This window comes from Chlorocebus sabaeus, chromosome 17, assembly GCF_047675955.1.
Source record: "Chlorocebus sabaeus isolate Y175 chromosome 17, mChlSab1.0.hap1, whole genome shotgun sequence".
In the NCBI taxonomy this organism is placed as follows: Eukaryota; Metazoa; Chordata; class Mammalia; order Primates; family Cercopithecidae; genus Chlorocebus; species Chlorocebus sabaeus.
Window position 1 is genome coordinate 39,722,773 of NC_132920.1, and position 26,968 is coordinate 39,749,740.

The 26,968-nt window shown below is 39.5% G+C and overlaps 1 protein-coding gene across 2 annotated transcripts in view; it reads right to left on the reverse strand.

Moving 5' to 3' along the window:
- The window catches only part of KIF6 (kinesin family member 6), a 392,212-nt gene that overhangs the window by 227,934 nt on the left and 137,310 nt on the right, over window positions 1-26,968 (reverse strand). For both annotated transcript variants that reach the window (XM_007972706.3, XM_038006040.2), the window contains exons 8-10: window positions 17,954-18,097; window positions 16,595-16,681; window positions 9,498-9,601 (exon numbers count right to left, since the gene is read on the reverse strand). In XM_007972706.3, the coding sequence (XP_007970897.3) occupies window positions 9,498-9,601; window positions 16,595-16,681; window positions 17,954-18,097 (335 nt within the window). The remainder of the gene's footprint in view (window positions 1-9,497; window positions 9,602-16,594; window positions 16,682-17,953; window positions 18,098-26,968) is intronic.

Genomic DNA, 26,968 nt, shown 5'->3' on the forward strand with positions numbered 1-26,968 from the left:
TTAGGCACAAGCTTTCTTGAGATTTTTCATTTTCTTTTTTTTTTTTTTTGAGATGGAGTCTTGCTCTTGTTGCCCAGGCTGGAGTGCATTGGCACAACCTCGGATCACTGCAACCTCCGCCTCCCGGGTTTAAGTGATTCTCCTGTCTCAGCCTCCCGAGTAGCTGGGATTACAGACACCCTTCATCATGCCCGGCTAATTTTTGTATTTTTAGTAGAGACTGGGTTTCACCATGTCGGCCAGCCAGGTCTTGAACTCCTGACCTCAGGTGATCCACCCACCTCGGCCTCCCAAAGTGCTGGGATTACAGGCGTGAGCCACCACGCCCGGCCAAGATTTTTCATTTTCTAATGAGCAGTCTATATAGGACAGAGTTCAGTCGTGTTTCAAACAATCTTCAATAGATTGTTCAGACTCTTTTGTAGGCCTTTCTCTCTCTCTCTCTCCACTCTCTATCTCTAGGTCTACTTCTCATCCTTGAGGTACATAGTTTCCTGAAATCCACTCCTCCTACCTTTACAGTGAAGATTCTTGCAGACTGCAATCTAGAGGGCTTATCATGTCATATAACTTGTGGAGGATGAGTCTTGATTTTGAAATGTTTTTAATAGTGGGTTTATAACTAAAACCACTTTGGAGGCCAGTGACAATAAACTGAATATAAAAAGGATAAAGCACTATGGGTCCAAAATTAAGTATTGACAAGAGACTGTCCCTAAAAGACTGGTTTGGTATCTAATTTTCACTAGGACTATATTAATTCAAATACTGCAGAATATTTATTTATTTTATTTGTTTGTTTCATTTCATTTTAAAAATAGCCTGAGGATCACATTACAAGACATATAGTCATTGGGATGGTATATCTCAAATTATATGAGATGGTCTTAAAAAATTATTCTGTCTTATGTTTTTTGGAATAAGTTATCAAATTTTAGGCTCAAGAGAGCCACTATACCTGTAGTTGAAATTTGTTCAACTTCAAACATATTGAGGAACTAAATCAAATCAAACTTTTATTAGATTAGCCAATAAAAAATTTGAATTGCAACTTGAGTATGGTGGAGATGGCTTCTCCTAGAGTCACCTTTAAATGCTAACTTTCAAAGGATGAGAGCATTGATGGTTGTTTTGTATGTCACTTCCTATATGAAGTCTTTCCTCTCTGTTTCCTGCCCTTCACAGAACACTCATCCTCCTCCATCTCTACCAGCTGTCTATCACAGCAGGTGGGCATCAGCAGTGAGCATGTGTGTATGGATATCTCACCCTCTCTGTGGCACACCACCCTCCTGCAGGATTATTTAATTTGTCTCTGAGCCTCCCAGCTCCTAACACAGTGTCCAATATCGTCCTGTTAGGAGTCAATCAGTATTTATCCACTGGAAAAAATGAATACAGGTATAAATTTGTTTTATTTGATGGATAAATGAGTGTTTAAGACTCTTCCTTTAGGCATATTTATTTGCACTTAAATATAAAGCTTGGACATCAATGAAGCTTTTATTAGTACAAATATGTTCTTTTGAAACAAATTCTATGTGGGTTTTATAATACTATGTGTTTGGTTTTAAACTATATTTAGTCTTAAATTATTTAATGTTATAATTACTTTTTAAAAGAAATGCCCCAAACAGATTGGATTTGGAGTATGAGAAAAAGGACAGAACCACAGGAGACTTCTAACTTTCTGGCTTGGGCAACAGTACAGCTTGGAGAGACACTGACTGATAGAAGATACAGTGGTAGAGACCAGGTCTGGGGAAAAATGGAGAGGAATTCAGTTTGGGGCATGTTGAGATCAGGGCCAGCTGTCAGGTAGAGCTCCTTTTCTCTTCATTGTTAAATATCCAATGAATGGAATATCTAATTTTATATAAAAATGCACCGGGGAGGAGATGTGGTGATTGATGTGGCTAAGTAAAAGGATGAATTCAGTTGGCAATCCACCTATAGTAAGCTTGCATGTAGGAAGATTATGATCCTATGGATACTAATTGATAGAGTTTGGCTGTGTTCCCACCCAAATCTCATCTTGAATTGTAGTTCCCATAATCCCAATGTGTCATGAGAGGGACCTGGTGGGAGGTAATTGAATCATGGGGGTGTTTACCCCCAAAATGTTTTCTTGATAATGAGTAAGTTCTCACGAGATCTGATGGTTGTATAAGGGGCTTTTCCACTTTAGCTGGGCACTCATTCCATCCTGCCACGGCAAGTAGAAGGTACCTGCTTCTCCTTTGCCTTCCGCCATGATTGTAAGTTTCCTGAGGCCTTCCAAGCCATGCTAAACTGTGAGTCAATTAAACTTCTTTCCTTTATAAATTACCCAGTCTCAGCAGTTCTTTCTAGTGGTATGAAAACAGACTAATACACTAATTATTACATACCTCATGTTAGAAGAATTTCCAAACTGGCTCTTGGTCTTGACCTCAGTATTATATCAACTAAGTACTAGTCACCCCAAAATTTAAATCATCACTTTTAACCTTCCTCTGAAGTTCCAGAATTCAATCTGTGTATTTCTTCATCACACAAAAAATTGAGCCTTTATTATCTTTCCTTTCCCATTTTTTCCACCTCTTGATAACCTGTTTTACAGGCATAAGATGTCACTATTTTCCCTTATTTACCCCTTTGATATGTGAAACCATCACTTCTATTGATTCTTCATTAATAAGATCTCTCAGACTTTTCTCTTCTCTGTCCTTATCGTCACCACTCAAGTCTCTTCCTTCATCGTCACTCGAAACTGATTATAATGTTTTTCTGATTTCTCACTCCAGCAAATTCTGTCCAATTCTACAAGAGCAGTAATCTTAAAAAAGAATTCATCACATAAATTATTTCACAGTCACCCTACTAAAGTTGTAACTCCTGTTTTATTTTTCCCTTTTCAGCTTCTGCAATCTGAAATGCCCTATATTTTAGTTATCTTGTGTACTGTCTCTCTCTCCACAAGAATGTAAGCTCCATGAGGGCAAGAACATTATTTTGTTTATTCCTATATTTCCCGCACCTAAAACAGTGCCTAGCACAAGAAGAGAGCAAAATAAACGTTTATTAAATGAATGAATGGATTTCATACTCTCAGACCACAATTTGTTTCCTGGATACCATTAAAGAAGATACCAGCTCCTCTGCATATGGTATTCATAACCCATCATGAGGTCACCATTCATCTGTCTAGTCCTATTCTTCAATTCCTCCATGACAATCTCAGGCTCCTGCCAGGCCAGTTTCAAATCAGATTCTCATCAGTTAGTGTTTGCTATATGCAAGTTCCTATCTTGGTCTCCTGCTATTCTCTACACTCCTTACCCCACCCTGCCCACCCTCTCACATTCCCTTTCAGAACCTTTGTTAGAAGGGTGCCTTCTTCCTCTTAACATCATTTAGAAATTTTTCAGCTTATTCCATGGGTGAAGTCTTCAGTGACTTCCCTCATTTCTGAATTCCTACAGAATTATTTCGCTTTTTATTTTTATAGATAGTGAGTAAAGAATGTATTAACTATATGTAATAAACTGCTATTAAATTTTTAAACACAGAACTGAAAAGAGTGCATAGATCTCATTTGGTTTAATGCTCTCACTTTACACATAAGAAACTTTAAGTCTGCAGAGTCATTAAAAAACTAATATGGGTAGAATTAAAACTAGAATTAAAGTTAAAATTGTCAGTGTCCATTTATTCTCTCCATTAATATATTCCTTCGTTCTGTGTTTTATATATACATATATATGTGTACGTATTTGTGTGTATATATGTGTCTGTAAGTTTTCCTCAATAAAACTGTAACTCCTTGGAATTATTTTTTGTATCCTATACCTCTAACCCTCCACCAAAGCACCTATTAAAATGATTAGTGTCTAGTAGGTGCTCAATAAATTCAGTTTGAAGGATTAACTGCATGAAGACCTCTTTTTCTGTTAGAAAAGGATCCAGATGTTTGGAGGTAGCCAGACACTTTGGGACAAGAGTTAATGAGGTCCAATTCAATTTCATCTTGGAAGTAAAATGTTGCTAACAGAAAATATTTTACTCGCTTAGATTTGGGTCAGGATACAATGCTTCCAAGCCTAGCCAAAGATCTACAGGCCTATTGTTTTAACAAAGAAACAATTGTGTATGTGTTTAGAGATTCAATCAAAATCAAATCTTCACCGAATAAGTTCTGTATACATTAACTCGCTATACAACCTTTATCCAGCTGTCTCTTTTCAAATATACCCACTCACCGCCCCCCCCCGCAAAACGATGTAAACTAAAAATATCATAATAACTGGAGGCTGACATCTGAAATCCTCTTAAATTAAAGCATTCAAGTCCATGCAACAAATATTTACATTAAGCATAGAAATGTTGGGAAATGGCTCAAAAAATTTGTTAGGGCTAGTCATTAACAAACATCTCCAAACTGCTCAATTCATACTAGATAAAACGTCTTATCTACTAAGTATCTGTTTTCTGATATTCTTCAGAGAATGTCTGATGGTAATATCCTTATGTCATGCCAATCAACATAATCCTGCAGGAATCTGCAGGACAAAGAAGTAGAAGAGGGTGAGAGCAATTCTGCCACTGTGTCCTGACAAGCTCTGGCATACATACTCTCTCCAGCACCGTCATCCCCCTCCTGCCAGCCTCCTGGAGAGTTTGGGTGCAATGAGAGGACTGAAGCTGATTCACATTCCTGAATAAATACCCAGGGGCTCTAGAACACAGAGCAGTACAGACTAATGGTGTTAAACAGCAGTGGCACTTTAGGGGTAAATTTTAATTTATATCTTTCATTTTAAGATAATAAAAGACTCTTAAGTCTGTTGAAATGTAGGTTGAACTAATGTTCAATCTAAGTAATTATGGAAAAACATAATGATAACAATTTAACGTAAACAATAAGAACAAAACACTTTGTCTGAATAATCCGCACTGTCAGTCGTGAACAAGTGCCAAATTTACTACTTTTGTGAAACCGTATGGTTTGCTTTGGCAGGGTGATTTTCGCTTGCAACATTTGTTCTCCCTAATGGCTACTCAGAAATCACTAATAAGACACAATGATACATAGCACACTTCTCTTGACAGCAGACAAGTCATTTCATTGGGAAATGCTGAAGTTTTTTAGTAGCACATGAACTAGTTTTACATGATTCCTGAGCTCAAAAGTAATTATTGCTATCTCTGCATTCTCATTGTATTTTGTTTCTATCTTCTCATAATGTTTATATATCACATCATTACTTGTGCTTATGTCTGTCATCAACACTAAATTATGAGTTTCTTGAGAGCAGGATCTAGGTTTTGCTCATATCTGTGCCCTACTCAGGGCCTAACAGAGTTTTGTGAATACTAGATAATGAGTGTTAAATGAACGAACAAACAAACCAATTGCACAAAAAACTACTGGCAACCCTCCAGACTGTCTATAGAATCTGTTGAGGTTGACATTTGTATATTTCTTATCTACAGATCAACAGAAATCAATCCAGGATCTAAAAGTCCTTCAGTATTTCAATCTGTTGTCACAATTTTAGTTTTCATTCTATCCCCCAAACTCCTGTGAAAGAAAAATGTGATTGTTATTTGACTGTTATACCTTCTAAACAGAAAAATTCAGTTATGGAATAAATGGCAAGTTAGTAAAAGATATAATATAAATATTATACAATTTAAGAATCATAAAGAAGATGTAACAAAATTTGCTCATTCTTTTTGCATATGCTTCATTGCATTTTTCTTTTGTTAAATTATAATTTGTGGTCATTCCTTGAGAAAGGATCTGGGGTGGTATTCTTTCAGTCTGAAAGTTTGCATGTCTACAAAATGCTTTTTTTCATCTTCACATTTGAATACAAATTTGGCTAGATTCAGAAAAATACATTTAAAGTACTTTTTGTTTGTTTCCTTAGCACTAGATGTTCTTGTTTTCAGAATTGTTGATGAGGAGTATGCTCTAAATCAGATTCTTGATTTAGAGAAATTTTTTTTCCTCTCTGGTAACTTTCGCAATTCTTTTCTGTATTTTGTGGCTGTAAAAATTTTCTACAATAGGACTATATAGCTTAGCACTTGGTAGCTTTTCATTCTGAAGTTGCATGTCCTTTTTTTTAGTTCCAGGAAATTCTGAGATATTATTTCTTAACTGTTGGCTCCTCTGCATCATCTCTATTTTCTTCTCACCAACACCTATTCATCAGATATTGGTAAATACAGAGCTAATCTCTATGACACTTTTCTTTTAACCTATCCCTTTATCCTTTTATCTCATATTCTAGAAGAAATCCTTAGCCCTGATCGTCCTAGCTCACCAATTTGCCCCTCGGCTTTTGTATCCTGTTATTGAGCCATCTGTTAAGTTCTTAGCAACAACAGCTTTATTTTTTCATTTCCAAGATTTCCCCTTGATTTTGCTTCATAAAAGTCAACTCTTGTTCTTGTTTCATAGATGTAATACCATATTCTATTTCTCTAAAGATATTAATCACCTTGGGTAATGTTTAGTTCTAAGGCCCTATGGATTACACAATCTTGTTCTTACCATTCTCAGACTTTTGGTCTCATATTTCTAATTCCAGCCACTCCTGAACCACGGGCTCATCTTTCCTGGACTCTCAGGTATCTCAGCTTGGGCAGCTGGTCTGGGATGAGGGGCTGAAGCAGCTGCTGGTGCTGGAGCTTCTTCTCTTTTTCTTTCTTTTTTTTTTTTTTTTGAGACGAAGTCTCGCTCTCTCGCCCAGGCTGGATGGAGTGCAGTGGCGCGATCTGGGCTCACTACAAGCTCCGCCTCCTGAGTTGACACCATTCTCCTGTCTCAGCCTCCTGAGTATCTGGGACTACAGATGTCCATCACCAGGCCCGGCTAATTTTTTTGTATTTTTAGTAGAGATGGGGTTTCACCATGTTAGCCAGCATGGTCTCGATCTGCTGACCTCGTGATCCGCCTGCCTCGGCCTCCCAAAGTGCTGGGATTACAGGCGTGAGCTACCGCACCCAACTGTTTCTTCTTATTTTTCGTGAGAATAGGGTATGGATAAATAGAGCTGAAGACAGCAACTGGTCTTCAGAGTTTCTCTGGGCTCTCTGTCAGCTAGCTACCTAGGGCCCTTCCCTGTCTCTCCATCCTCAACACTGCAGAAGAGGAGTGCTCAGGGGTTCACAGGACAAACTGCCCCCACTACAACAGCTCTACCAAATGCTCATTGGCTGTTCCTAGTCCTCTCTTGCTCCAGGGCTCCACACTTCCAGATGTGAAGCCATTATTATGCTGCACCCATGCCTTAGTCTATCCTTTTCTCTTGCCCATCTCAAGTCCCACCTCTCAGTCCCTCAGGAATTCCTTGAGATCTCTAGACCATCAAGAAGTCTGCTTCCTGTTTTTAGGTATGACGAGAGATCCATGTGTTTATCCCAGTGCTATAATTCTCTAGATTTGGTACAATAGAGGGAACCTGCAGCACACTCAGTCTGACATACTGAAACCACCACATTCAAAATCTTACCCTTAAATTAAGCCTCCTGAAAAACATACAGGATACACAGGAATTCGCAGAAACACTGGTACTGATTTTCTTTTCTTTTTTTGAGATGGAGTTTCACTCCAGGCTGGAGTGCAATGGCACGATCTCGGGTCACTGTAACCTCTGCCTCCCGGGTCAAGTGATTCTCCTGCCTCAGCCTCCTGAGTAGCTTGGATTACAGGCATGCGCCACCACACCCAGCTAATTGTGTATTTTTAGTAGAGACGGGGTTTCTCCATGTTGATCAGGTTGGCCTCGAACTCCTGACCTCAGGTGATCCATCCACCTCGGCCTCCCAAAGTGCTGAGATTATAGGTGTGAACATTGGTACTGATTGAATATGTTGCTTTTAGACTCAGTTTCCCCCTTCCCCTATTTGACTCTGCATCACAAGAAACTACATGCCTCGACTTTTTTAGCAACTGGCTTCTGGGTAACATCAGCCAACAGGAAGCACTGGTGGAAGACTGAAAGGGGGATGTGAGAGAAGCCAAGGATATCCCTTTGGATGGTGTCTCAACTAGCACCTGTGGCTCTTCAATGGCTGCAGCTGCTGTCAGACAGCACCCAGTATGGTCTAGCTTCTGCCTGTCAGCTCCTGCTCGTAGGTTCTGGTACCATCACCTTCTCCTATTGTCCCTGCAATCCTAGGGGCATAGAGGCTCCTGCTGTTACTGATCTCTGGGGTGTTGCTTCATTTTCTGTTTAGTTTCTCAGCAAAACTGTCCCCTGGCAATCAATTTCCTATATGAAATTCCTTTTGTTAAAAGGCCTAGAGTGGTTCTGTTTTCTTGACTGGATCCTGACTTGTAGATCAAAATTCTGAAGAGACCTTTTCAAAGACAATAATTGGTAATTCCCTTCTTTGAGGGGAAAGGAGCACCATAGTGAAGATAGTCTGAGGTTAGTGTTCTCAATATCTACGATATCCCAAGTTGTTTGAAGAAACAACATAAAACTTTTTTTTTTAACTTGAATTTTTGGCAATATGCTTCCCCTTAATTGCAAATATGCCACAAAGCAGTGTTGCAAGAAAAGCCTTAGGGGCTTATCATATTATTAAATACAGTGTTCTGGAATTAGGAAACGCTATCCCATAGGAGTGAAAGCTTTGACTATAACAGAAACCTTGCTGAGGCTTCTCAAGCTTTAGACCTACCTCATGGGCAGCTATGAAATAGTTTAAAGACAATTACTTTTATTCTCTTTCTTATTTACAATTTTCTTCATTGAGGGAGTGTTAGCTGAAATTATAGTATATCTTTAGAAAAGTCCTATGTAGCTCTATTTCTCATTTGGAAATAGAGAATGACATGGCCTTCAAAGTCTGGCCCATTCTTACTACCCAATACATGCTTAATAAGCAGCACAGAAACAAGAAAGCCCACTGTGATCAGAGAGAGGAGAGCCACATTGTACTACTGATATGCCATATGGCTGCAAATCTAAAGGCTCTGAAAGATGCCGCAGTTGTATAAAGCCCTGAATACCTGCTTTCATTCCCAGTTAGAGTGTTTGAGCTATAATATATGGGCCATCCATTTATTAAAGGAGAGAGCTTACTTTGGCATGGGATAAATTGGTGCTTGTAGTAAGATGCTGTTTAATACAAAGGATGTCTCTTGAATTCCTTTCAGATCTGAGACCCACAGCTCAAGAGTGTTTGGTGTGTGTGTTTTAAAATTGCATGACTATTATACAATTCCTTTTCTTCAGCTGGCATGAGAAGGATATTCCCATCCTCTCTTTGCTCTGTTCTTTACTTCCTCAAAGCTGAGGCGGCAAAAACAGTGCCAGCCTTATCCAGCTTTTCATGGAAAGCCGCCACTCTTAACTGGCGCCTAAATGCAATTTCAGACTGTCCCAGGAGACCTTCATGCTTTGAGGTGAATTCATAACATTAGGGCCAACAAAGAAGTTAACACAAACTTTCACTGTTAAAGAAAAAGAAAAAAAAAAAGGCTGCAGGCTTACTGAAGGAGCTCTGCTTCTGTGAGTGCCTCTGTCCTCTGCTCCCCAGTGACCATGGCCAGTTCATCCTTCAGTTCCTGGATTTCCTTTTGTAGGCGTTTAATCATCTACAAATGGTAAAGAGGCAGAGCAAATGTCAACTTCTCAATAAGGTTAACTTGGTGACAGAGAACATACAGCTCTTACAATTATGAACGATTTTATGGACACGAAAATGGGTAATGGTATAAAAAGCCAGCTTTGTTAAATCTTAACGTTTTGTCAAAATAGTTGTAGACTTTTTTTTTTTTTTGAGACAGAGTCTCACTCTATCACCCAGGCTAGAGTGCAGTGGTACAATCTTGGCTCACTGCAACCTCCACCTCCCAGTTTCAAGCTATTCTCCTGCCTCAGCCGAGTAGCTGGGACTACAGGTGTGTGCCACCATGGCAGGCTAATTTTTTGTATTTTTTTAGTAGAGACAGGGTTTCACCATGTTAGCCAGGATGGTCTCGATCTCCTGACCTCATGATCTGCCCACCTTGGCCTCCCAAAGTGCTGGGTTTACAGGCATGAGCCACCTTGCCTGGCCTCTATAATTTTTTTAAAACAAATAAAACATTACTGATGTAACTGGAACTCCCTATTGGTATCCCCCTTCCATCCTTCCTGGGGTGATCACTGTACTGCATTTAAGAGATCTGATTTCTCTGTGTGTTTTCATACATTTACTCCATATATATGCAGGTACTCATAAATAATGTATTGTATCATTTTGCATGCCCTAAACTTTATGTAAATGTTACACTACTGCATGTAATTGCAACTTGTTCTTGTCCTTCACATTGTGTTTTTAAGCTTATTAATGTTGCTTCATGTGGCTCTAGTTCATTAATTTTCATGGATATATAGTATTTCAGTAAAGGAATATATCAGAATCTATTTGTCTCCTGTTGATGAACATTTAGGATTTTTACTTTTGCTATTACGAACAGTGTTGCTATGAACATTATGAATCTCTTTGAGCACGTATGTAAGAGTTTCTCTATAGTGTGCACTTTAGAAGTAGGATTTCCTGGCTGGAGAGTATGTGTATCTTGCCTTTATTATATATTGTTAAATTGCTCTTCAGAGTAGTACAAATTTACATTCCTATCAACTACAGATGTAAGTTCCTGTGCCCACATTTTTGTCAGTATGTAATATTGACAGGTACTTTCGTTTTGCCAATCTGGTAGGTGCAAAATGATATCTCATTTTGGTTCTAATTTGCATTTTTGTGATTATTTGTGAAGTTGATCATTTTGCATATGTATATTGGCAGTTTAGATTCTTCCTTGCTCAAAATTATTTATTCCCATTCTTGTCCGTGTTTCCATTTACTTGTTCTTCCTTTCCTTATTGATTTGCTAGCTTCTTTCTATATTCTGGATGTGAATCCTTTGTTAGTTTTATGCAGTGCACCTGTTTTCTCTCAATCTATGTCATGTTTTTCACTTTGCAGTGTTCTTTTTGTTAAATGAAAGTTCTGAATTTCAATATAATCTAATTAGCACCTTCTTCCTTTATGGGTTGTACTTTTGTGTCATTTGAAAGAAAATCTATCTTATCCCAAATCATAGGAATATATTCTTATATGATCTTTTAAAAGTGTTAAAGGTTCGATTTTCACATTTAGGTGGATTTCGTTTTGTATAAGGTATGAAATAGGGATCAAATTTTAATTTATTTTAAATGGCTAACCATACAAGATTTGCTATTATAATTATATTATATAATATGTTTATACATATAAATGTGTCTATTTCTGGGTTATTGGTTAAACACATTTGTTTATTTTACTATATATGGCAATACCACACTGATTTAATTACTAAATCTTAAGAAAGTTGGCATCTAGATAAGCCCCTTTCATCCTGTTCTTATCCAAAATAGACTTGGCTATTCTTGGCCATTTGCTCTTCCACGTAAATTTTAGATCCAACTTGTCAAATTCTACCAAAGGTTCTCCTCAAATTTTAACTGGAATTATTACATTTAATTAAAAGGTTAATTTGGTCAGACATCAAATTAATGATATTAAATTATCCCATCCATAAACATATAAATACCTATATAAATACCTTACATGTCTTTAATTATATTTTCTATCAGGAATTTAAAAGTTTTTGTTGATACTGTAAATATAATTTTTGTAAAATTATATATTCTAACTGTTGGCTTCTGGCATATAGGAAGACAACTCATTTTTATGTATGGATTATGTACCAAATAATTTTCTGAAACTTCGGGCCTTCTATTATCATTAAATAGTCTTGGATGTTCTATGTAAGCAATAAAATTGTCTACAAGTAATGACAGATGTTTTTCTTCTTTTCTAATTCTTATACATTTTATTTCTTGTTATTGTCTCATTTTCCTAGCTAGGACTTCCAAGTTCAATTCTTAAGACATTCCTGTCTTATTTCTTCTAACATTTCACCTTTAAAATGATGTTTTCAAAGTATGGTTGAATGTTTAATGTGCTCAAACACTTTTTCTGCAACTAGGGATGAAATAATATAATTTCTGTCTTTAAACTCTGAACGTGATGAATCATATTAATTCATGTGATTAGTATTTTAGTATAAACAATCTCAGGCATATAAAGCAGTATAAAAGAATACCTTGTGCCCACTACTTAGCTTAAGTGAACATCCATGTACCCCGTACTTAAGACATAGAACATTACAGACCTGTCTGAAGACCTCACCCCTACATTGTCTTCCCCAAATGAATTCCCCATTACCATTATGTTAAATTTGCTTTTAACTTTTCTCATTTTTTTCTTACACTATACATTGATATATTTTCTAGTGATAGATTACCTTGAATTCCCAAAATAAACCCAACTAGTTCATGATACTATGTCATATTAATAATCTTCCTATCATAATGCAAAATTCCTAAAACAAAAATTAGCAGGCTTGATCCAGCTTTTATCCTTTCTGGAATATTTGGTATTACTCAAAACTTGAAAGAAAAACACCATAGGATCTGGTCTGTCCTTCCTTCCTTTCTCTTTCTTAGTAGCTTTACTTTTTTTTTTTTTAAACACAGAGTTTTGCTCTTGTCTTGTCACCCAGGTTGGAGTACAATGGCACCATCTCAGCTCACTGCAACCTCCGCATCCCAGGTTCAAGCGATTTTCCTGCCTCAGCCTCCTGAGTAGCTGGAATTACTAGCGCCCACCACCACACCCAGCTAATTTCTGTATTTTTAGTAGAGACAAGGTGTCACCGTGTTGGCCATGCACCTGACCTCAGATGATCCACCTACTTGGCCTTCTTCCAAAGTGCTGGGATTACAGGCATGAACCACTGCACCCGGCCCGCTTTACTCATTTTCTAACTTCTTTTGCTTGGGGATTGTCAGACTAAAGGGGTTATGTAAATTTGAACTTCAAACCTACGTGAGGCAGAGCTAGGGTTTCACATTTTTCAGAGTAGTTTTCAGAGAAACTACTTTTTGTTCTACCTATAGACCAGTCTAAAGTGGACAAGCTTACCTGACATCTCCATATGCTAGTGGATAGATTGTTTTTGTTTTGTTTTGTTTTGTTTTTCTAATTCTCCCTTTCACTGGTTTTGTGTTGGGGAAAAGAGAGGATGTCAGGTTCAGCACCCATCTTACAACATCCCAGGGCTTTGATCTCTATTCCTTTGCTACAACCTCCTTTACATCTCCACTCCAGGACAACTGCAGCCTCAGCTTAGTTTCTGGGCTCTGGAAAATACCCTTCCTTCCTTTCAACCTTACATATGTATTTCAAAGATGCTTGGGTATATAGGTGAGTTTCAGATTATTTGGACCATATCAACAGGACCAGAAGTCCCAAAGAACATGATATTGAGTATTTTGAACATGTCGTGCTCCTAGAATTTTACTGAAATGTACAGGCTCATGTGGGTTTTGTTTGTTTCTTTTTAAAAAATATTCTTAGGATCATCAATCTACACAGAATGAAAATCCTTAGACAGTAACTGCATTGGCACCCTTCTCTATTAAACTAATATTGATGTCATATTTTCTATTTTTACTAAGGCATTTAAGTCAAATCTAATAACAAATTATTCTCCTGTCTTATTGAATAAAAATCTCAAAACTAAGCCAAGTGTTTTTGGTTTTGAGATTACTACAGTTATGCCTCCCATTCAATTACTGAAGGAACCCTGGCATTAGAGACATCCTTAGGAGATTTGAGCTCATGCCCAGTCACCACAGGCTCTGGCCTTGCTCATAGTTCTTTTACCACCTTGTCTCTCTGAGGTACCAATACTTTTTTTGCTTTGTTTGGTTTGGTTTGGTTATTTTTGAGATGGAATTTCGCTCTTATTGCCCAGGCTGGAGCACAATGGCGCGATCTTGGCTCACTGTAACCTCTACCTCCTGGATTCAAGCAATTCTCCTGCCTCAGCCTCCCGAGTAGCTGGGATTACAGGCATGCACCACCACACCAGGCTAATTTTTTGTATTTTTAGTAGAGATGGGGTTTCTCCATGTTGATCCAGCTGGTTTCAAACTCCTGACCTCAGGTGATACACCTGCTTCAGCCTCCCAAAGTGCTGGGATTACAGGTGTGAGCCACTGTGCCCGGCCTGAGGTACCAATACTTTTAAAGAAAGCAGGGCAAATCCTTATCGGCTGGCTTCATATTTGCCATTAAATTTTGAAAGTAAGATATAGGAAATGCCACCCAAGTTTGGTCTTGAGTGGTTTGTAGGACAAATTCTCAATTGTCACTTGTGCCTCAGACAAGCTCTGTACATAAAATGACTGACAGTAATGTCAGTTTTTAGAAGCAATTATAAAAGAGACCAGGAAACAGCACTTGTCAATTACCAGATTAGTCTGCACCAGGAAGACCTCAACATTTGTTCAATCAATTATCAGCTATTAGCTTTTGATTCCTCATTTCTCTTTTCTTCAAATCTCTCACAGACCTATGTCAAACACATAATAATGTTTACCTTTTTTCAAATTCTTCACATTCCTTCAAAGAAAAGCCTCTAGCCAAATGCAAAAAAACAAAACAAAACAAAACAAAAAAAACCAATAAAACCCTCCAATGTCTAATATGTTTATTTTCCGTAAATTCTGAACTAGTTTTTGTCTTGGGCTAGTCACTTTGTTAACTCTCTTTGTCATTCGGCATTGTAATGCTATAGGACTACTGGAAGGGTAGACGGGTAGGGACAGCAACAAAATCCACCTAGGAGTTCAGTTCCGCCTGAATCATGCCTTTGCATTCTGTCTCCTTTCCCCAGCAGGAACACTGTGTGAAGCTGATACCTGACCAGGGCCTATGCTGAAATCGATGCTGCCTCACCCATTGGTTTCTCCAGAAGAGAACTCCATCAGAGGAGCCTGGTGCTTTCTGAGGCAAGCAGAACAAAGCAGATAGCCTCCTTATGCCTTTGTCCTCCTTCCCCTCTGTCGTTCCATGGGGAGAAAGAGGAGAAAGGACAATCAAGGGGAAGTAGTAATTAATATGGGTAACAACTAATTTGATCATTTTTTTTTTTATTTTAGAAATTTATAAATGAAACACTGCTGGTAAGATTTCACATTTTTTTGGTCAGGCGTGGTGGCTGACGCCTGTAATCCCAGCACTTTGGGAGGCCGAGGTGGGCGGATCACGAGGTCAGGAGATTGAGACTATCCTGGTTAACACGGTGAAACCCCATCTCACTAAAAATACAAAAAATTAACCGGGCGAGGTGGCAGGCACCTGTAGTCCCAGCTACTTGGGAGGCTGAGGCAGGAGAATGGCGTGAACCTGGGAGGCGGAGCTTGCAGTGAGCCGAGAGCATGATACTACACTCCAGCCTTGGCGACAGAGCGAGACTCCGTCTCAAAAAAAAAAAAAAAAGATTTCACATTTTTTTACAATGCAGATTACTAAGCCCATACCAGCTTATTTTCCAGAGAAATAAGAAAAGCTGAGCGATTTGAAAAATAATATAATCTTAATTATGGAATTTGATATAATTGAGACATTTTATTTTAACATTTTCAGTGTTGGCATAAATTGATTCAGTGTTGCATTTCATTTACAGAAAACTAACAAAATAGAGAATAGAAAATATCTGCATTTATGATAAGCTAAATTATTACCATGTAAATTTTTTTTGCTTAAAAACAGTTTTTTGATAAAGCAGGATTTACTGTTATAAAACTAGAAGTTTGACGGATCAAGCCAATAATGAATTTTTAAAAACACTAGAACAAGGGACAGAACGAGTATGTAAAATATGGTTCTACTGAATGGCTATTAGGACTTTTCTTTCTTTATGAGCTTTTATATAAGATGGACTATTATTGGCCTGGCACGGTGGCTCACGCCTGTAATCCTAGCACTTTGGGAGGCCAAGGCAGGTGGACTGCCTGAGCTCAGGAGTTCGAGACCAGCCTGGGCAACGTGGTGAAACCCCGTCTCTACTAAAATACAAAAGAAATTAGCCGGGTGTGGTGGCGTGTGCCTGTAATCCCAGCTACTCGGGAGGCTGAGGCAGGAGAATTGCTCCAACTTAAGAGTTGGAGGTTGCAGTGAGCTGAGATCATGCCACTGCACTCCAGCACTCCAGCCTGGGCTACAGAGCGAGACTCTGTCTCTACATATACACACACACACACACACACACACAAAGATGTACTATTATTGTCTCTCGATAGTTAAACTGATGTATTTTCAAAGGTTAAGTTATCCATATAAATGTAATCATGTGTGATTCTGTTGTATGAGTCCTTAGGATTCTCTGTACGTCTTTGACAGGAAGCAATGGGAAGCTGCAAGTAGGAAGAGCAGTGGCTCTTGAGTTAGACTGCCTGGGTGTGAAGGCCGACTCTGCTACTTATTAGCACTATGACTCTGAACAAGTTATCATCTTTCCATCTCGGTTTTGTCATCTTTAAGGTGGAGATACAGATAGCATCTACTTATAGGTTATTTAGAGGATTAAATGAGTTAATATGTTTCCACTACTTAGAACATTCCCAGTACAGAGTAAGTGCACCTACAAGTTTTAGCTAATCTTTGACATACTTCAATATATTTTTAAATATAGTTAAAAGGTGCTTACCAATCTGGGATCAATTTCTTCATTAAGAACAGCTTCATTCTTTATGAGTGCCACTCGCTGTGCAAATCTGCAGGTAGATATAGACTCCTAAGAAAGCAAAGCAACTTCTTAAAATATTATGGCATACAGAGATCTCTCTCTAGAGAAAGCTTAACTTTTATTCACAGAAAAAAGATACATACCTAAAAAGTGATGTGTATAAAACTCACAACGAGGAACTATGCCCCTAAATTAGGAAGCTTTGCTCTAGAACAGCAGTCCCCAACCTTTTTGGCACAAGGGACTGGTTTTGTGGTAGAAATTTTTCCACGGACAGAGGGTGCAGGTGGTGTGGTTTCAGGATGAAACTGTTCCAACTCAGATCATCAGGCATTAGATTCTCATAAGGAGCGCACAACCTAGATCCCTTGCATGTGCAGTTCACAATTGGGTTCACGCTCCTATGAGAATCTAATGGCACCACTGATCTGACAGGAGGTAGAGCCCAGGCAGTAATGCTGGCTCCACCACCACTCACCTCCTGGTGCGCGGCTCAGCTCCTAATAGGCCACAGACCTCATACTGGTCCACAGCTTGGGGGTCAGGGACTCCTGCTCTAGAACATTATTTTTTAACTAAATTTTATTTTGGCTTAATAAAATTACCAATGCCAAAAAGTGAGAGATCACAAGGTCCTAAATGGCAGCTGGTAGAGTATGTGTTTTCAGTTGTTGATCACTTAGACCAGAGCCACATATGTGAATCATAATCATAGCAAGAGCCATAATCCACACACATGAAAGATCACAAAATAAAGATTCATAACAGGTCAAAAAGAGAGGCTGGTCAAGGCATCTCACAATCAAAGTCTTGGCTCTGTTTCCTCCTCTGGGGAGTGTCTGGATCCCAAACATGAAACATCAGCTGACTCTAAAGCAACCCAGAAGAGCCATTCAGTAGCTGGCTCCTGCCAAAGCATCCCAGTTGCTTCACTCAGCAACATTTCTAGGGACACATCTCAGAGATATCTCCAAGGTATCCAGCTCTTAGTCATCGGGGCAAAATCAAGCAAGAGAAGCAGATGGGTCAGCTTTCCCATTTCCTTGGGTGACATAGCCAATCCACCAGTAGGCCTTCCAAAATTTGTGTATGAGGCTTCTCCAAACTATCCTGTGCTATGTGAAGTCAATTCTCAAATGGGGTTATTATAACAATGACAAATAGCCCACAGCTGTGAACTCTGTAGGCATAACTCTGAACGCTGAAGGCATAACTCAACCCAGCTGAAAAGGTAGAAACCCACCCAAGATCCTCAACTCTGTCTCACCAGCTAGCAGTAAAAACCTAGATTAAGATCTCCAGAAAGAAGAGCCAACATACGTCGAGATTCCTCTTCTCCAAGGAGAGTGTTGCAATCATAGTTGTCATGCAGTTCCCTCCCAAACTGTCTCGTAGGACACTGGTCATCATGGAGTTTCTATAAGGAATGTGTGAACGATGCTTTTCTGAAAGGGCAATGATAACCTGTGGTAAAGTAGAAAGGTCATGGGATTCATTTAGCAGAAAACACACACCTGACAAACAACGGAGCTTCAACAGCAATAAAAAAGCAAAAGGAAATAACAACTAAATGCAGGGTGAAGCCCAAAGCTTGAGTACAGAATAAATATCCTAACAACAATATTCAGTACAAGATGGTGAAGACTGAATAAAGTAAATGTAGCATAACTGTAGCATTGTGAGCCCCATGAGTTTTAGACAAATGAAAACCTATATAGAACTGGATACACTGTTATTCTGTTTTTAGCGATTGGAAAATTTGTATAAAAACACAAGAGTAAAACATGCCTGATTACTTTAATTACTTTAATACTACCAAAATTGGGCCATATGCCAGTAAACAATAACTAAGGGAAACAGCATAGGATGGTGGTTGAAGTCCCAGATTCTCATGCAAGATTGTCTAGGTGCAAGTCCTAGCTTTCCTAGGGCATGTCACTCAACATGCCTCAGTCTCCTCATCTGTAAAACAGGAAGAAAAATAGTACCTACCTCATAGGTAGTTGAGATGATTAAAAGAGTTAAAATGTGCAAATTACTTTGAATAGCACCTAGCCCATAACAAGTGCTGAATATAGGTTTGCTCCCATTGTAAGCAACAGGGGTAGTTTACCTTGGTTCAGCTCAGGCTTGCTCACCTTACACTTCATGAGTTCCTTAGGTACTTAATGGGAAGGTACTAGATGGATGGATGGCAAATGGAGCAAAGACTGCTGGGGTTGTCCTGAAAGGAGGCACCTGGGGCTCAGGGTTATCCTGGGCAGACAAAACCAGTGCTAGAACGTTCATTACAAAGCAGCAGGAATCAGCCACCCACAGGATGTGTCTTCAAGGGCATCACAAGGCCCTGGCTCCTGAAAATACTTCCGCCAACACCTGTCATTGTTCTAGTCCTCCCTCCTCCCAGGTGTGTAATTTCCATCACCAGAACTTCCTCTACTTTTTTTGTTTACAAAACAAAAAGGGAGCATTGCTTTCTGAAGGCTGTTTTGAGCAAAATATGTAACTATACCACTAGTCTCACGCTAAATTCATGACCACAGGTGTTGGTAAATTCAGTAATCCTGTGATCTCTCTCTCAAAAATCACTTTTCAACTCTCAGAAATGAGACCTTCACACTTTTCTCCTTTTTCTTCAAACCTTTCTTCACCCTCTCCTCTCCTCAATTTCACTTTGAGCTGATGGCCACACTTCTACTAGATATGACAGATATAGATTCAGAACCCTGACCAGGGCTATCTCATGTCTCCATCGTTAAAGCCCCTGTACATTCTGCCCTTTGCCTTCTTATTGTCCTGCTCCTATCTAAGGCCAGCCCTCCATCCTTGGCCTTATCTGCTCCCTCCTACTTTTCTCCTACAATTACCTCCTCTCTCTTCTGAATTAATTTCCCTTTCATCTGGACAATTCCCATTCTGCATGCCCACTACAGTCCTAAACTAAGATGGCTCTTGCCAAAGTCATCAGCAACCTTCATTGTACCAAGAGCACTGATTGCCATCTTACAAGACTTCTGAGCTGAGTAAGTATGCAACACTGGTACTCAGTGTCTCCCTTGGGAAACACTTTATTCACTTGGTAACTGGGACATCACACTTTCCTGGTTTTCGTCTTTCCTCAAAAACTAGTTAACGAATATTTCTTTTTCTTATTCCCAAATTACAAACTTTCGAGTGCCCCGGGGCTCAGTTCTTGATCCTCTTTTCTGTCTTATCTACACTCTCTCCCTATGTAATCTCATCCAATTGCTTGGCTTTAATTATTATTTTATTTATTTATTTATTTGAGACAGAGTCTTGCTCTGTTGCACAGGCTGGAGTGCTGAAGTGCGGTGGCACCATCTCGGCTCACTGTAGCCTTTACCTCTGGGGTTCAAGTGATCCTCGTGCCTCAGCCTCCGGAGTAGCTGGGATTATAGGTGTGCATCACCACACGCAGCTAATTTTTTGTATTTTTAGTAGAGACGGGGTTTTGCTATGTTGGCCAGGCTGGTCTCAAACTCCTGGCCTCAAGGGATCCACCCGCCTCAGCCTCCCAAAGTGCTAGGATTACAGGCGTGAGCCATTGTGCCCAGCCATTGCCTGGCTTTTTTTTCTTTTTTTTTTTTTTTTTTTTTTTTTGAGACGGAGTCTCGCTCTGTCGCCCAGGCTGGAGTGCAGTGGCGCAATCTCGGCTCACTGCAAGCTCCGCCTTCCGGGCTCACGCCATTCTCCTGCCTCAGCCTCCCAAGTAGCTGGGACTACAGGCGCCCGCCACTGCGCCCGGCTAATTTTTTTCTATTTTTTAGTAGAGACGGGGTTTCACCATGGTCTCGATCTCCTGACCTTGTGATCCGCCCGCCTCGGCCTCCCAAAGTGCTGGGATTACAGGCGTGAGCCACCGCGCCCGGCCTGCCTGGCTTTTAAATGCATCTATATCCTGCTGTCTTCCCAGTTTATACCATCAATCTCAACCTCTTCCCTGTGCTACTATCATCTTGGAAACTCTACATCTCCACCAGGATTTCTATTTTTGATTGTCTTTCCTGTCTGCCCCCAAGCCTGATTCTTTCCCAGATCTTACCCATTATTACTAAGGCCCCAACATCAACCCAGCTGCTCAGGCCAAAGCCTTAGGCAATCATCCTTGATTTGCCCTCATCCCCAATATCCAATCCATCAGCAACTTCTATGAGGTTTACTTACAAAACTTGCAAGAATTGGACCACTTCTTGCCACCTCTTCTTACCACCACCACTCCAGTTCAAGCCTCTGGGGTCCCTTGCTTGGGCAACCACACAGGCCTTGGATTAGTCTCCCTGCTTCTACTTTTGCCCTTCCATGATCTGTTCTCCATACTGCAGCCAGAGAAATCTTCACACAATCTAAGTTATGCCAAGTTGCTCCCTAATACACTTAGTATAATATCCCAGCTCCTGTGTGATCCCTCCCTGTAGACTTATCTGACATCATGTCCTGTCATGTTCCCTGGGCCTGCACTGGCCTTCTGACTGTTGATTCAGCATGTCGAGCTTATCCCCACATCAGAGCCTCTGAAATTGCTGTTCCTTCTGCCTAGCATGCTCTTGTCCCAGATTTCCATACAGCTTTCTGCTTCTCATTATTCACATCTTTGCTCAAATTTTGTTTTCTCACAAGGGCCTTCCCTGGACATCCTATCAAAAATAATATACCTATCTTCAGCCTGTTAATCTATTTTATTTTTCTTATACTACTTATCACTATTTAAAATTATATCTAGGTACTTATTTGTTATCTGCTTCCCCTCTAGGCTTTCTGCTCTGCAAGGCCAGAGATGTTGTCTCTCTTCTTCATAGCTCGACCCACACTGCCAAAAACAGTGCTCAGCACTTGGTAACATGGCAGAAACAAAGCTGTCTCCCTCAGCTCTCGTGGCAGCCCTTATTCTAGTTTGACTTCCTATGAAATCACTTCCTAGTCTGGCTTGAAAGTCATGTTTTGCTTAAGACGTAGCTCTACCAAGCAGACAGCCCTATGTAGGGTTTGGAGGTGAGCAGTGAGAGGTGGTAGCCATAAGGAAGAACAGCAGATTCATGGGGGGCATGGTGGCAGAGGCATCTGGTTCTTCTGGGGCAGCTGCAGAGAAGTTTCTGGAATCCAGTGCCATGTGGCTATACAGTAGTACTTTGCAGAGCAGTTAGGTGCGTCTCCTGGTCGCTCTATGTAGCAGCCAAACCCAGTTTTCTGACTTTTCTTGAGATTTGTTATGTTTAATAAGCCATGATTCTTACAATAGCTAGAGCGGATTTTCCAGTTTACAACTATGAAATTTGATGAATATAAAATGTGCTCAACAAATTTTTTTAAATAAATCAACGAATGCATGAGAAGATTACTTAGTATGTCCCAGGAAAGCAGTGTGAAGGTCATCAGTATGGAATGAGGTTTGAGAGAACTAAGTTTCAGTGTAATTGGAAAGGAGGTGGGGAATATGGCAGACCCAAGTCAGAGTGGCAATAGATGCCAAGCAGAACTCCAGGCTCTAAGAACAAAGAGGACAGATTAAGTATCTGAAACAGGCAAGGTGGGCCCAAATACCCAAACAGGGGCTGGGCTGACAGATGTGCAGAGAGTGTGGCATTATTGTTTATAAATAATTTCTCTACGTACTTTGAAGTCCTTTTATAAAACAAATGCCACTGGTTTTTTCCTGCTCCTAGGAAACAATATTGATGTCTTTTCATTCAATGGCTTTATTGACAACTTAGAGAACCTAAAGGAGAATATGCTTATTAAACTTCTTGTTGATATATATGTATGTGTATACACACACACACACATATATTTTATATATATATATATTTTTTTTAGATGGAAGTTTTGCTCTTGTTGCCCAGGCTGAAGTGTAAAGGCACAACCTTGGCTCACTGCAACCTCTGCCTCCTGGATTCAAGCGATTCTCCAGCCTTAGCCTCCCAAGTAGCTGGGATTACAGGCATGCAACACCACACCCAGCGAATTTTATATTTTTAGTAGAGATGGGGTTTCACCATGTTGGCCAGGCTGGTCTCAAACCCCTGACCTCAAGTGATCCACCCACCTTGGCCTCCCAAAGTGCTGGGATTACAGGCGTCAGCCATCGTGCCTGACCCCTGTTGATATTAAGTTAAATCATGTGTTAGTAAACTTGCTTTTGGTTGCAAGCAACAGAAAATGTAACCCAAACAGGTTTTAATTATAAGGTTCATGTGATTGAAACAGGAAAGGCTTTAGGTTAGAAGGAAACCAAAAGATTAATGTTACTATTAAGGACTTAGTTTTTACCCGTATCTCTGCTATATCTTCCATGTGGTAGAAGTCAGTCTCTTCTTGTGGCCCCACAATGGTTGCCAAAAGCTCTGATGTTATGTACTTCCTTATTCATAACTTAAGTGAGAAAGAATTCTTCTTCCCTAATCACTAAACAAAATTCCTGAGCTTCAGTAGATATGAGCTTGGGTCCTGGGCCCATCCTTGAACTATCACTGTAGACAGGAGAAAGACAGGCTCCAATTCACTTAGGTGAGTCAGAATCTACTGGGGAGCTAGGATGGGCTCCTGGCTGCGCTTCTCATTGTTATGGACATTGCAAAGGCAATTCCAATGTCCTCTCTAGAAAGGGCTCTCTAAAGAATTAGAGATCAAACTGGGATTATGGATTAGAAAATATGGTCTTAAAAATGGAGAAAAATGAAGGCAGTCATCTTAGGGAAATCTCTTAAATAAAGTGAGCCTCAGTTCCCTCACTTATAAATGTGGTATTGGAATGTCTATCTCACAGAAATATTTTAAAGATTAATAGAGATAATTTCTGGAATAGTTCTCAGTAAGCATAAAAGCACTCAGTGACATAGAAGGAAATGTTCTTCATGAAATGTTCTTTATGAAATGTTCGAAGACTAATTTTCATCATATAAACACAGTCCTGGGCCATTTCTTTAGAAGAGGACCCTGAGAAGGTATCTTATCAGCTCTCAAGGAGTTTTAGGAATACTATAAGCCCAGCCCACTTGGAGCAGATGTAAAACTTTGGAATGACCCAGAAATGGCAGGTATTCAGGAAAGAGGCAGAGGTAGATTATTCTTTGTGGGGCTGCTGTGAGTTCTGAAATTGCGCAGGAGCCAAATGATCTGAAAGGCACAGGCAAATGGGGTGGTCATAAAACCTGACTTTTTTTTTAATCGTTTCCTTCCATCTTAGATTGCATGTACAAATACAATGGTTAATATTCCTGAAGTTATTCTCTAACTGACAAGGAGTGGAACCTCACATTATCCTTAATAATATCTCCAAGTACCTAGAAACTGTGCCTGTAATCAATAATTCTATTTACTATTTAGTGAGTTAAAGACTTTAAAAAAAAAGAGTTCAGAAGTGTTTGGAAAATTATCCTATGAAAATTGACAAAATTTGGAGTGTTGCAATTGGCACTGACACCATTACTTTTTCTCCTGAACACAACACATTCAGTGGAAGCCAAATGGAAACTAAAACTCTGGAAAAGTCCCATTTGTGTTGAATAATGGCCGAAGGCAACTCTGAGTCTGATTTCTGTAGCAGTACAGAGCAAGCACTTCATTTGCAGTGGTTTCTCACTTGATGTGTAGGCTGATAGAGGCTGTGGGTCACACCAGGAGCACTCGGTGAGATTTAGGACAAGTTTGTACATCTCCCTTTTCCTCCTATGAACTCAGTTTCTAAGGCCAAGATGTACCCTGTTATTGTGGCTTAAAATGTCTTTGAGGACACTTTTTGGAAAAAGTACTGCATATACAAGGAGAACTCCAAAACTAACCATACTCTGGCAAAAAGAAAGTTATTTACTTGTGAACACAATAAAGTACATTCAACTCAGAGAGGCTGCACTCTTTGAGCAGGTGTGAAGTCTCACAGTTATGGCCAAGAGAGTAATTATAATGCTGCATGGAATTTGTGGAACCAATGTAGGCTAATTAAGGTAAAGCAAGTTACCAAATGGTTTCCCATTCCATCTCTATCTTATATATTAAAACTGAGAAAGAGGGGATAGGGTTATAATTGATGACCAACACTCATATGGATTTCTATTACAGGTTTTAAATTACTATATTGCTAAGTATTTATTTGTATGTTTTGCTGTTCTGCTAACATGATAGCCCCTCCTACTGCTCAGTCATTCATTTATCCCCATTATCTAACGTAACTCACAGCACCCAGTAAACATTCAATCACAATTTGTGGAATGAATGATTGAACGAAACTAATTAAACTAAATTGTGTTACACTTCCAGTCTCATTAGTCCCATAATAAAGTACTATATAAAGAGAAGTTGATTAACAAAAGTCCTTGAATTTTGTTATTCATTAAATATCTTCCCACTCTATTTATTATTCTTATTCCTATGTATTCCTTGGTTTTCTCTTCTTTCTGTGTGAAATTCAAAAATTTCTCTTCTATCGACCTACTTGCTCTCTAGCAGCTACTCCTAGATTTCACATCTCCACGTTCACAGACTAGTTTTTCCATATTTATGTTCTTCTTTCCTCTCCCACTAATCTCTTTTCTCTCCATTATCTTATGTTGAACCTCCTCTTTTCCTGTGAAGACACTTGTGTATCAGTGTAAATGGTTAACAGCTGGAGTGATGCAGTGGGTGAAAATGAAACATCAGTTACAGAGACTAAGGGGCAATGACATGTGAATGTCATTGAGACCCTGAGCAAATTCATCCCCCTGGGCTGGAGCTAAGAGCTGTCAGGCTCGCAATTCCCACCACCTGACACGCTCTGCCCCATCCTTGATTGGCTTGCCTCTACTCATTCCTCCGCGTGGTATCAGGCCCTAAGACAACCATCATCAACTCTCACCTCCTCAGTCTCAGTCAGACACCCTGCTACAAGCTCCTCTCACTCCTTTTACTTTCTCTTCACTGCTCTCACCTGGCTTATAGCCACATACCTAAAGACTACGTCTTTAATTCATGTCTCCCTACATTATACCATGAGGTCTTTGGGGAAAGGACTGTTTCTATTTTGTTCACACTCGACTCCAGTGCCTAGTACAGCCCTCAGCACATGGTAGGTCATTATAAATATTTGTTTGATAAACAAATTAATGATATAGAAAATTCAATGCCACATAGCCCCCAAGACTACTCACATGAGGCTGTCATAAGAATTTTGAAGAGAAGAAATGTGAGGAGAGGAATAGTTTTAGTGACACATAGCAGCTTGCAAAGGCTTATAGAATAAAAAAAAAAAAGAATTAAGGGCAGAACATTTCTCTTGAGTGATTACAATTGGTGGGAAGTCTGATTCAACTGATGAACATAATTTTGTATGAACAGATGGATATAATGGAAATTAAAACAGACAGTGCTACCATCCGAAACAAGCAGACACATTTCTTTGAATACAGTCCATTATGTTTTCATATCAATGTTCTATAAGTGTTCTATTAAGTAAAAAGCTCTGTTAAGTATAAGTAGTGTGTAATATTTGAGCAAGAAAGAGCTTAGGAATGCTGACTCTTGTTAAAAACACTAGAATGATCTGAATACCAGGCAGGCCTTAATCTCTGGGTGCTGCCTGACTGGGATTCATCTGGTTAGAGTCTGGCCATGTGCACCTTGTTCAGATAGGGTCCTTTAGGTTTCTCTCCATCTGCTTTTTTAGCCAATGTGATGATTACATAGCATTTAACATCAAGGCAACATCAGTCTCAGAAGGATTCATTAAGCAGTTAAAAAAAGGTTTTATTTTTTCCCCTCTAATCTTTTAGCTGCAACATTCGTTAGCAAGTCCTTCTGCCTCACCAAGACTCTGTACTTCTCCATTCCAATTTTTGATCATGTTTCTTATTTTTTATTTTATTTTTTTTTTAGAATTTGGAAGTAGTTGCCATCTTTAACATTCAACTCACAGCCCTTATACTCAAAAAGCTAAATGGAACTTGAGAAATCATCTAATTCGATCCACTCATTTGAGAGATGAATTTTTTTTCCTGAAAGATTTATTTAGCTAAATTCAGATGAGTGTTCTCTTCCCTGGTGTTAAATTCAGAAATTAAAAATAGAGCACATACTGGGGTAGATTGTAATCAGCCTGGGGTAGAAGTAGGAAGGGAAAGCTATAAGGCTAAGAGAATCATCACGGGGTCAAAATTACCAACTAAATGAAGTCTCCCCAAGCATAAAACATGTCGGTTATCTCAAAGTCATGTTCCCATCATTAATCTACTAGCCTGAAAACAGGCAAAAGGAAGCCATTTGCAACCTCTATTTACACCAACTACTCAATTTTACAATAAAGCAGTAAGACAAAAAGTGGGAAAAGGTATAGGCTGTGAAGCCAAG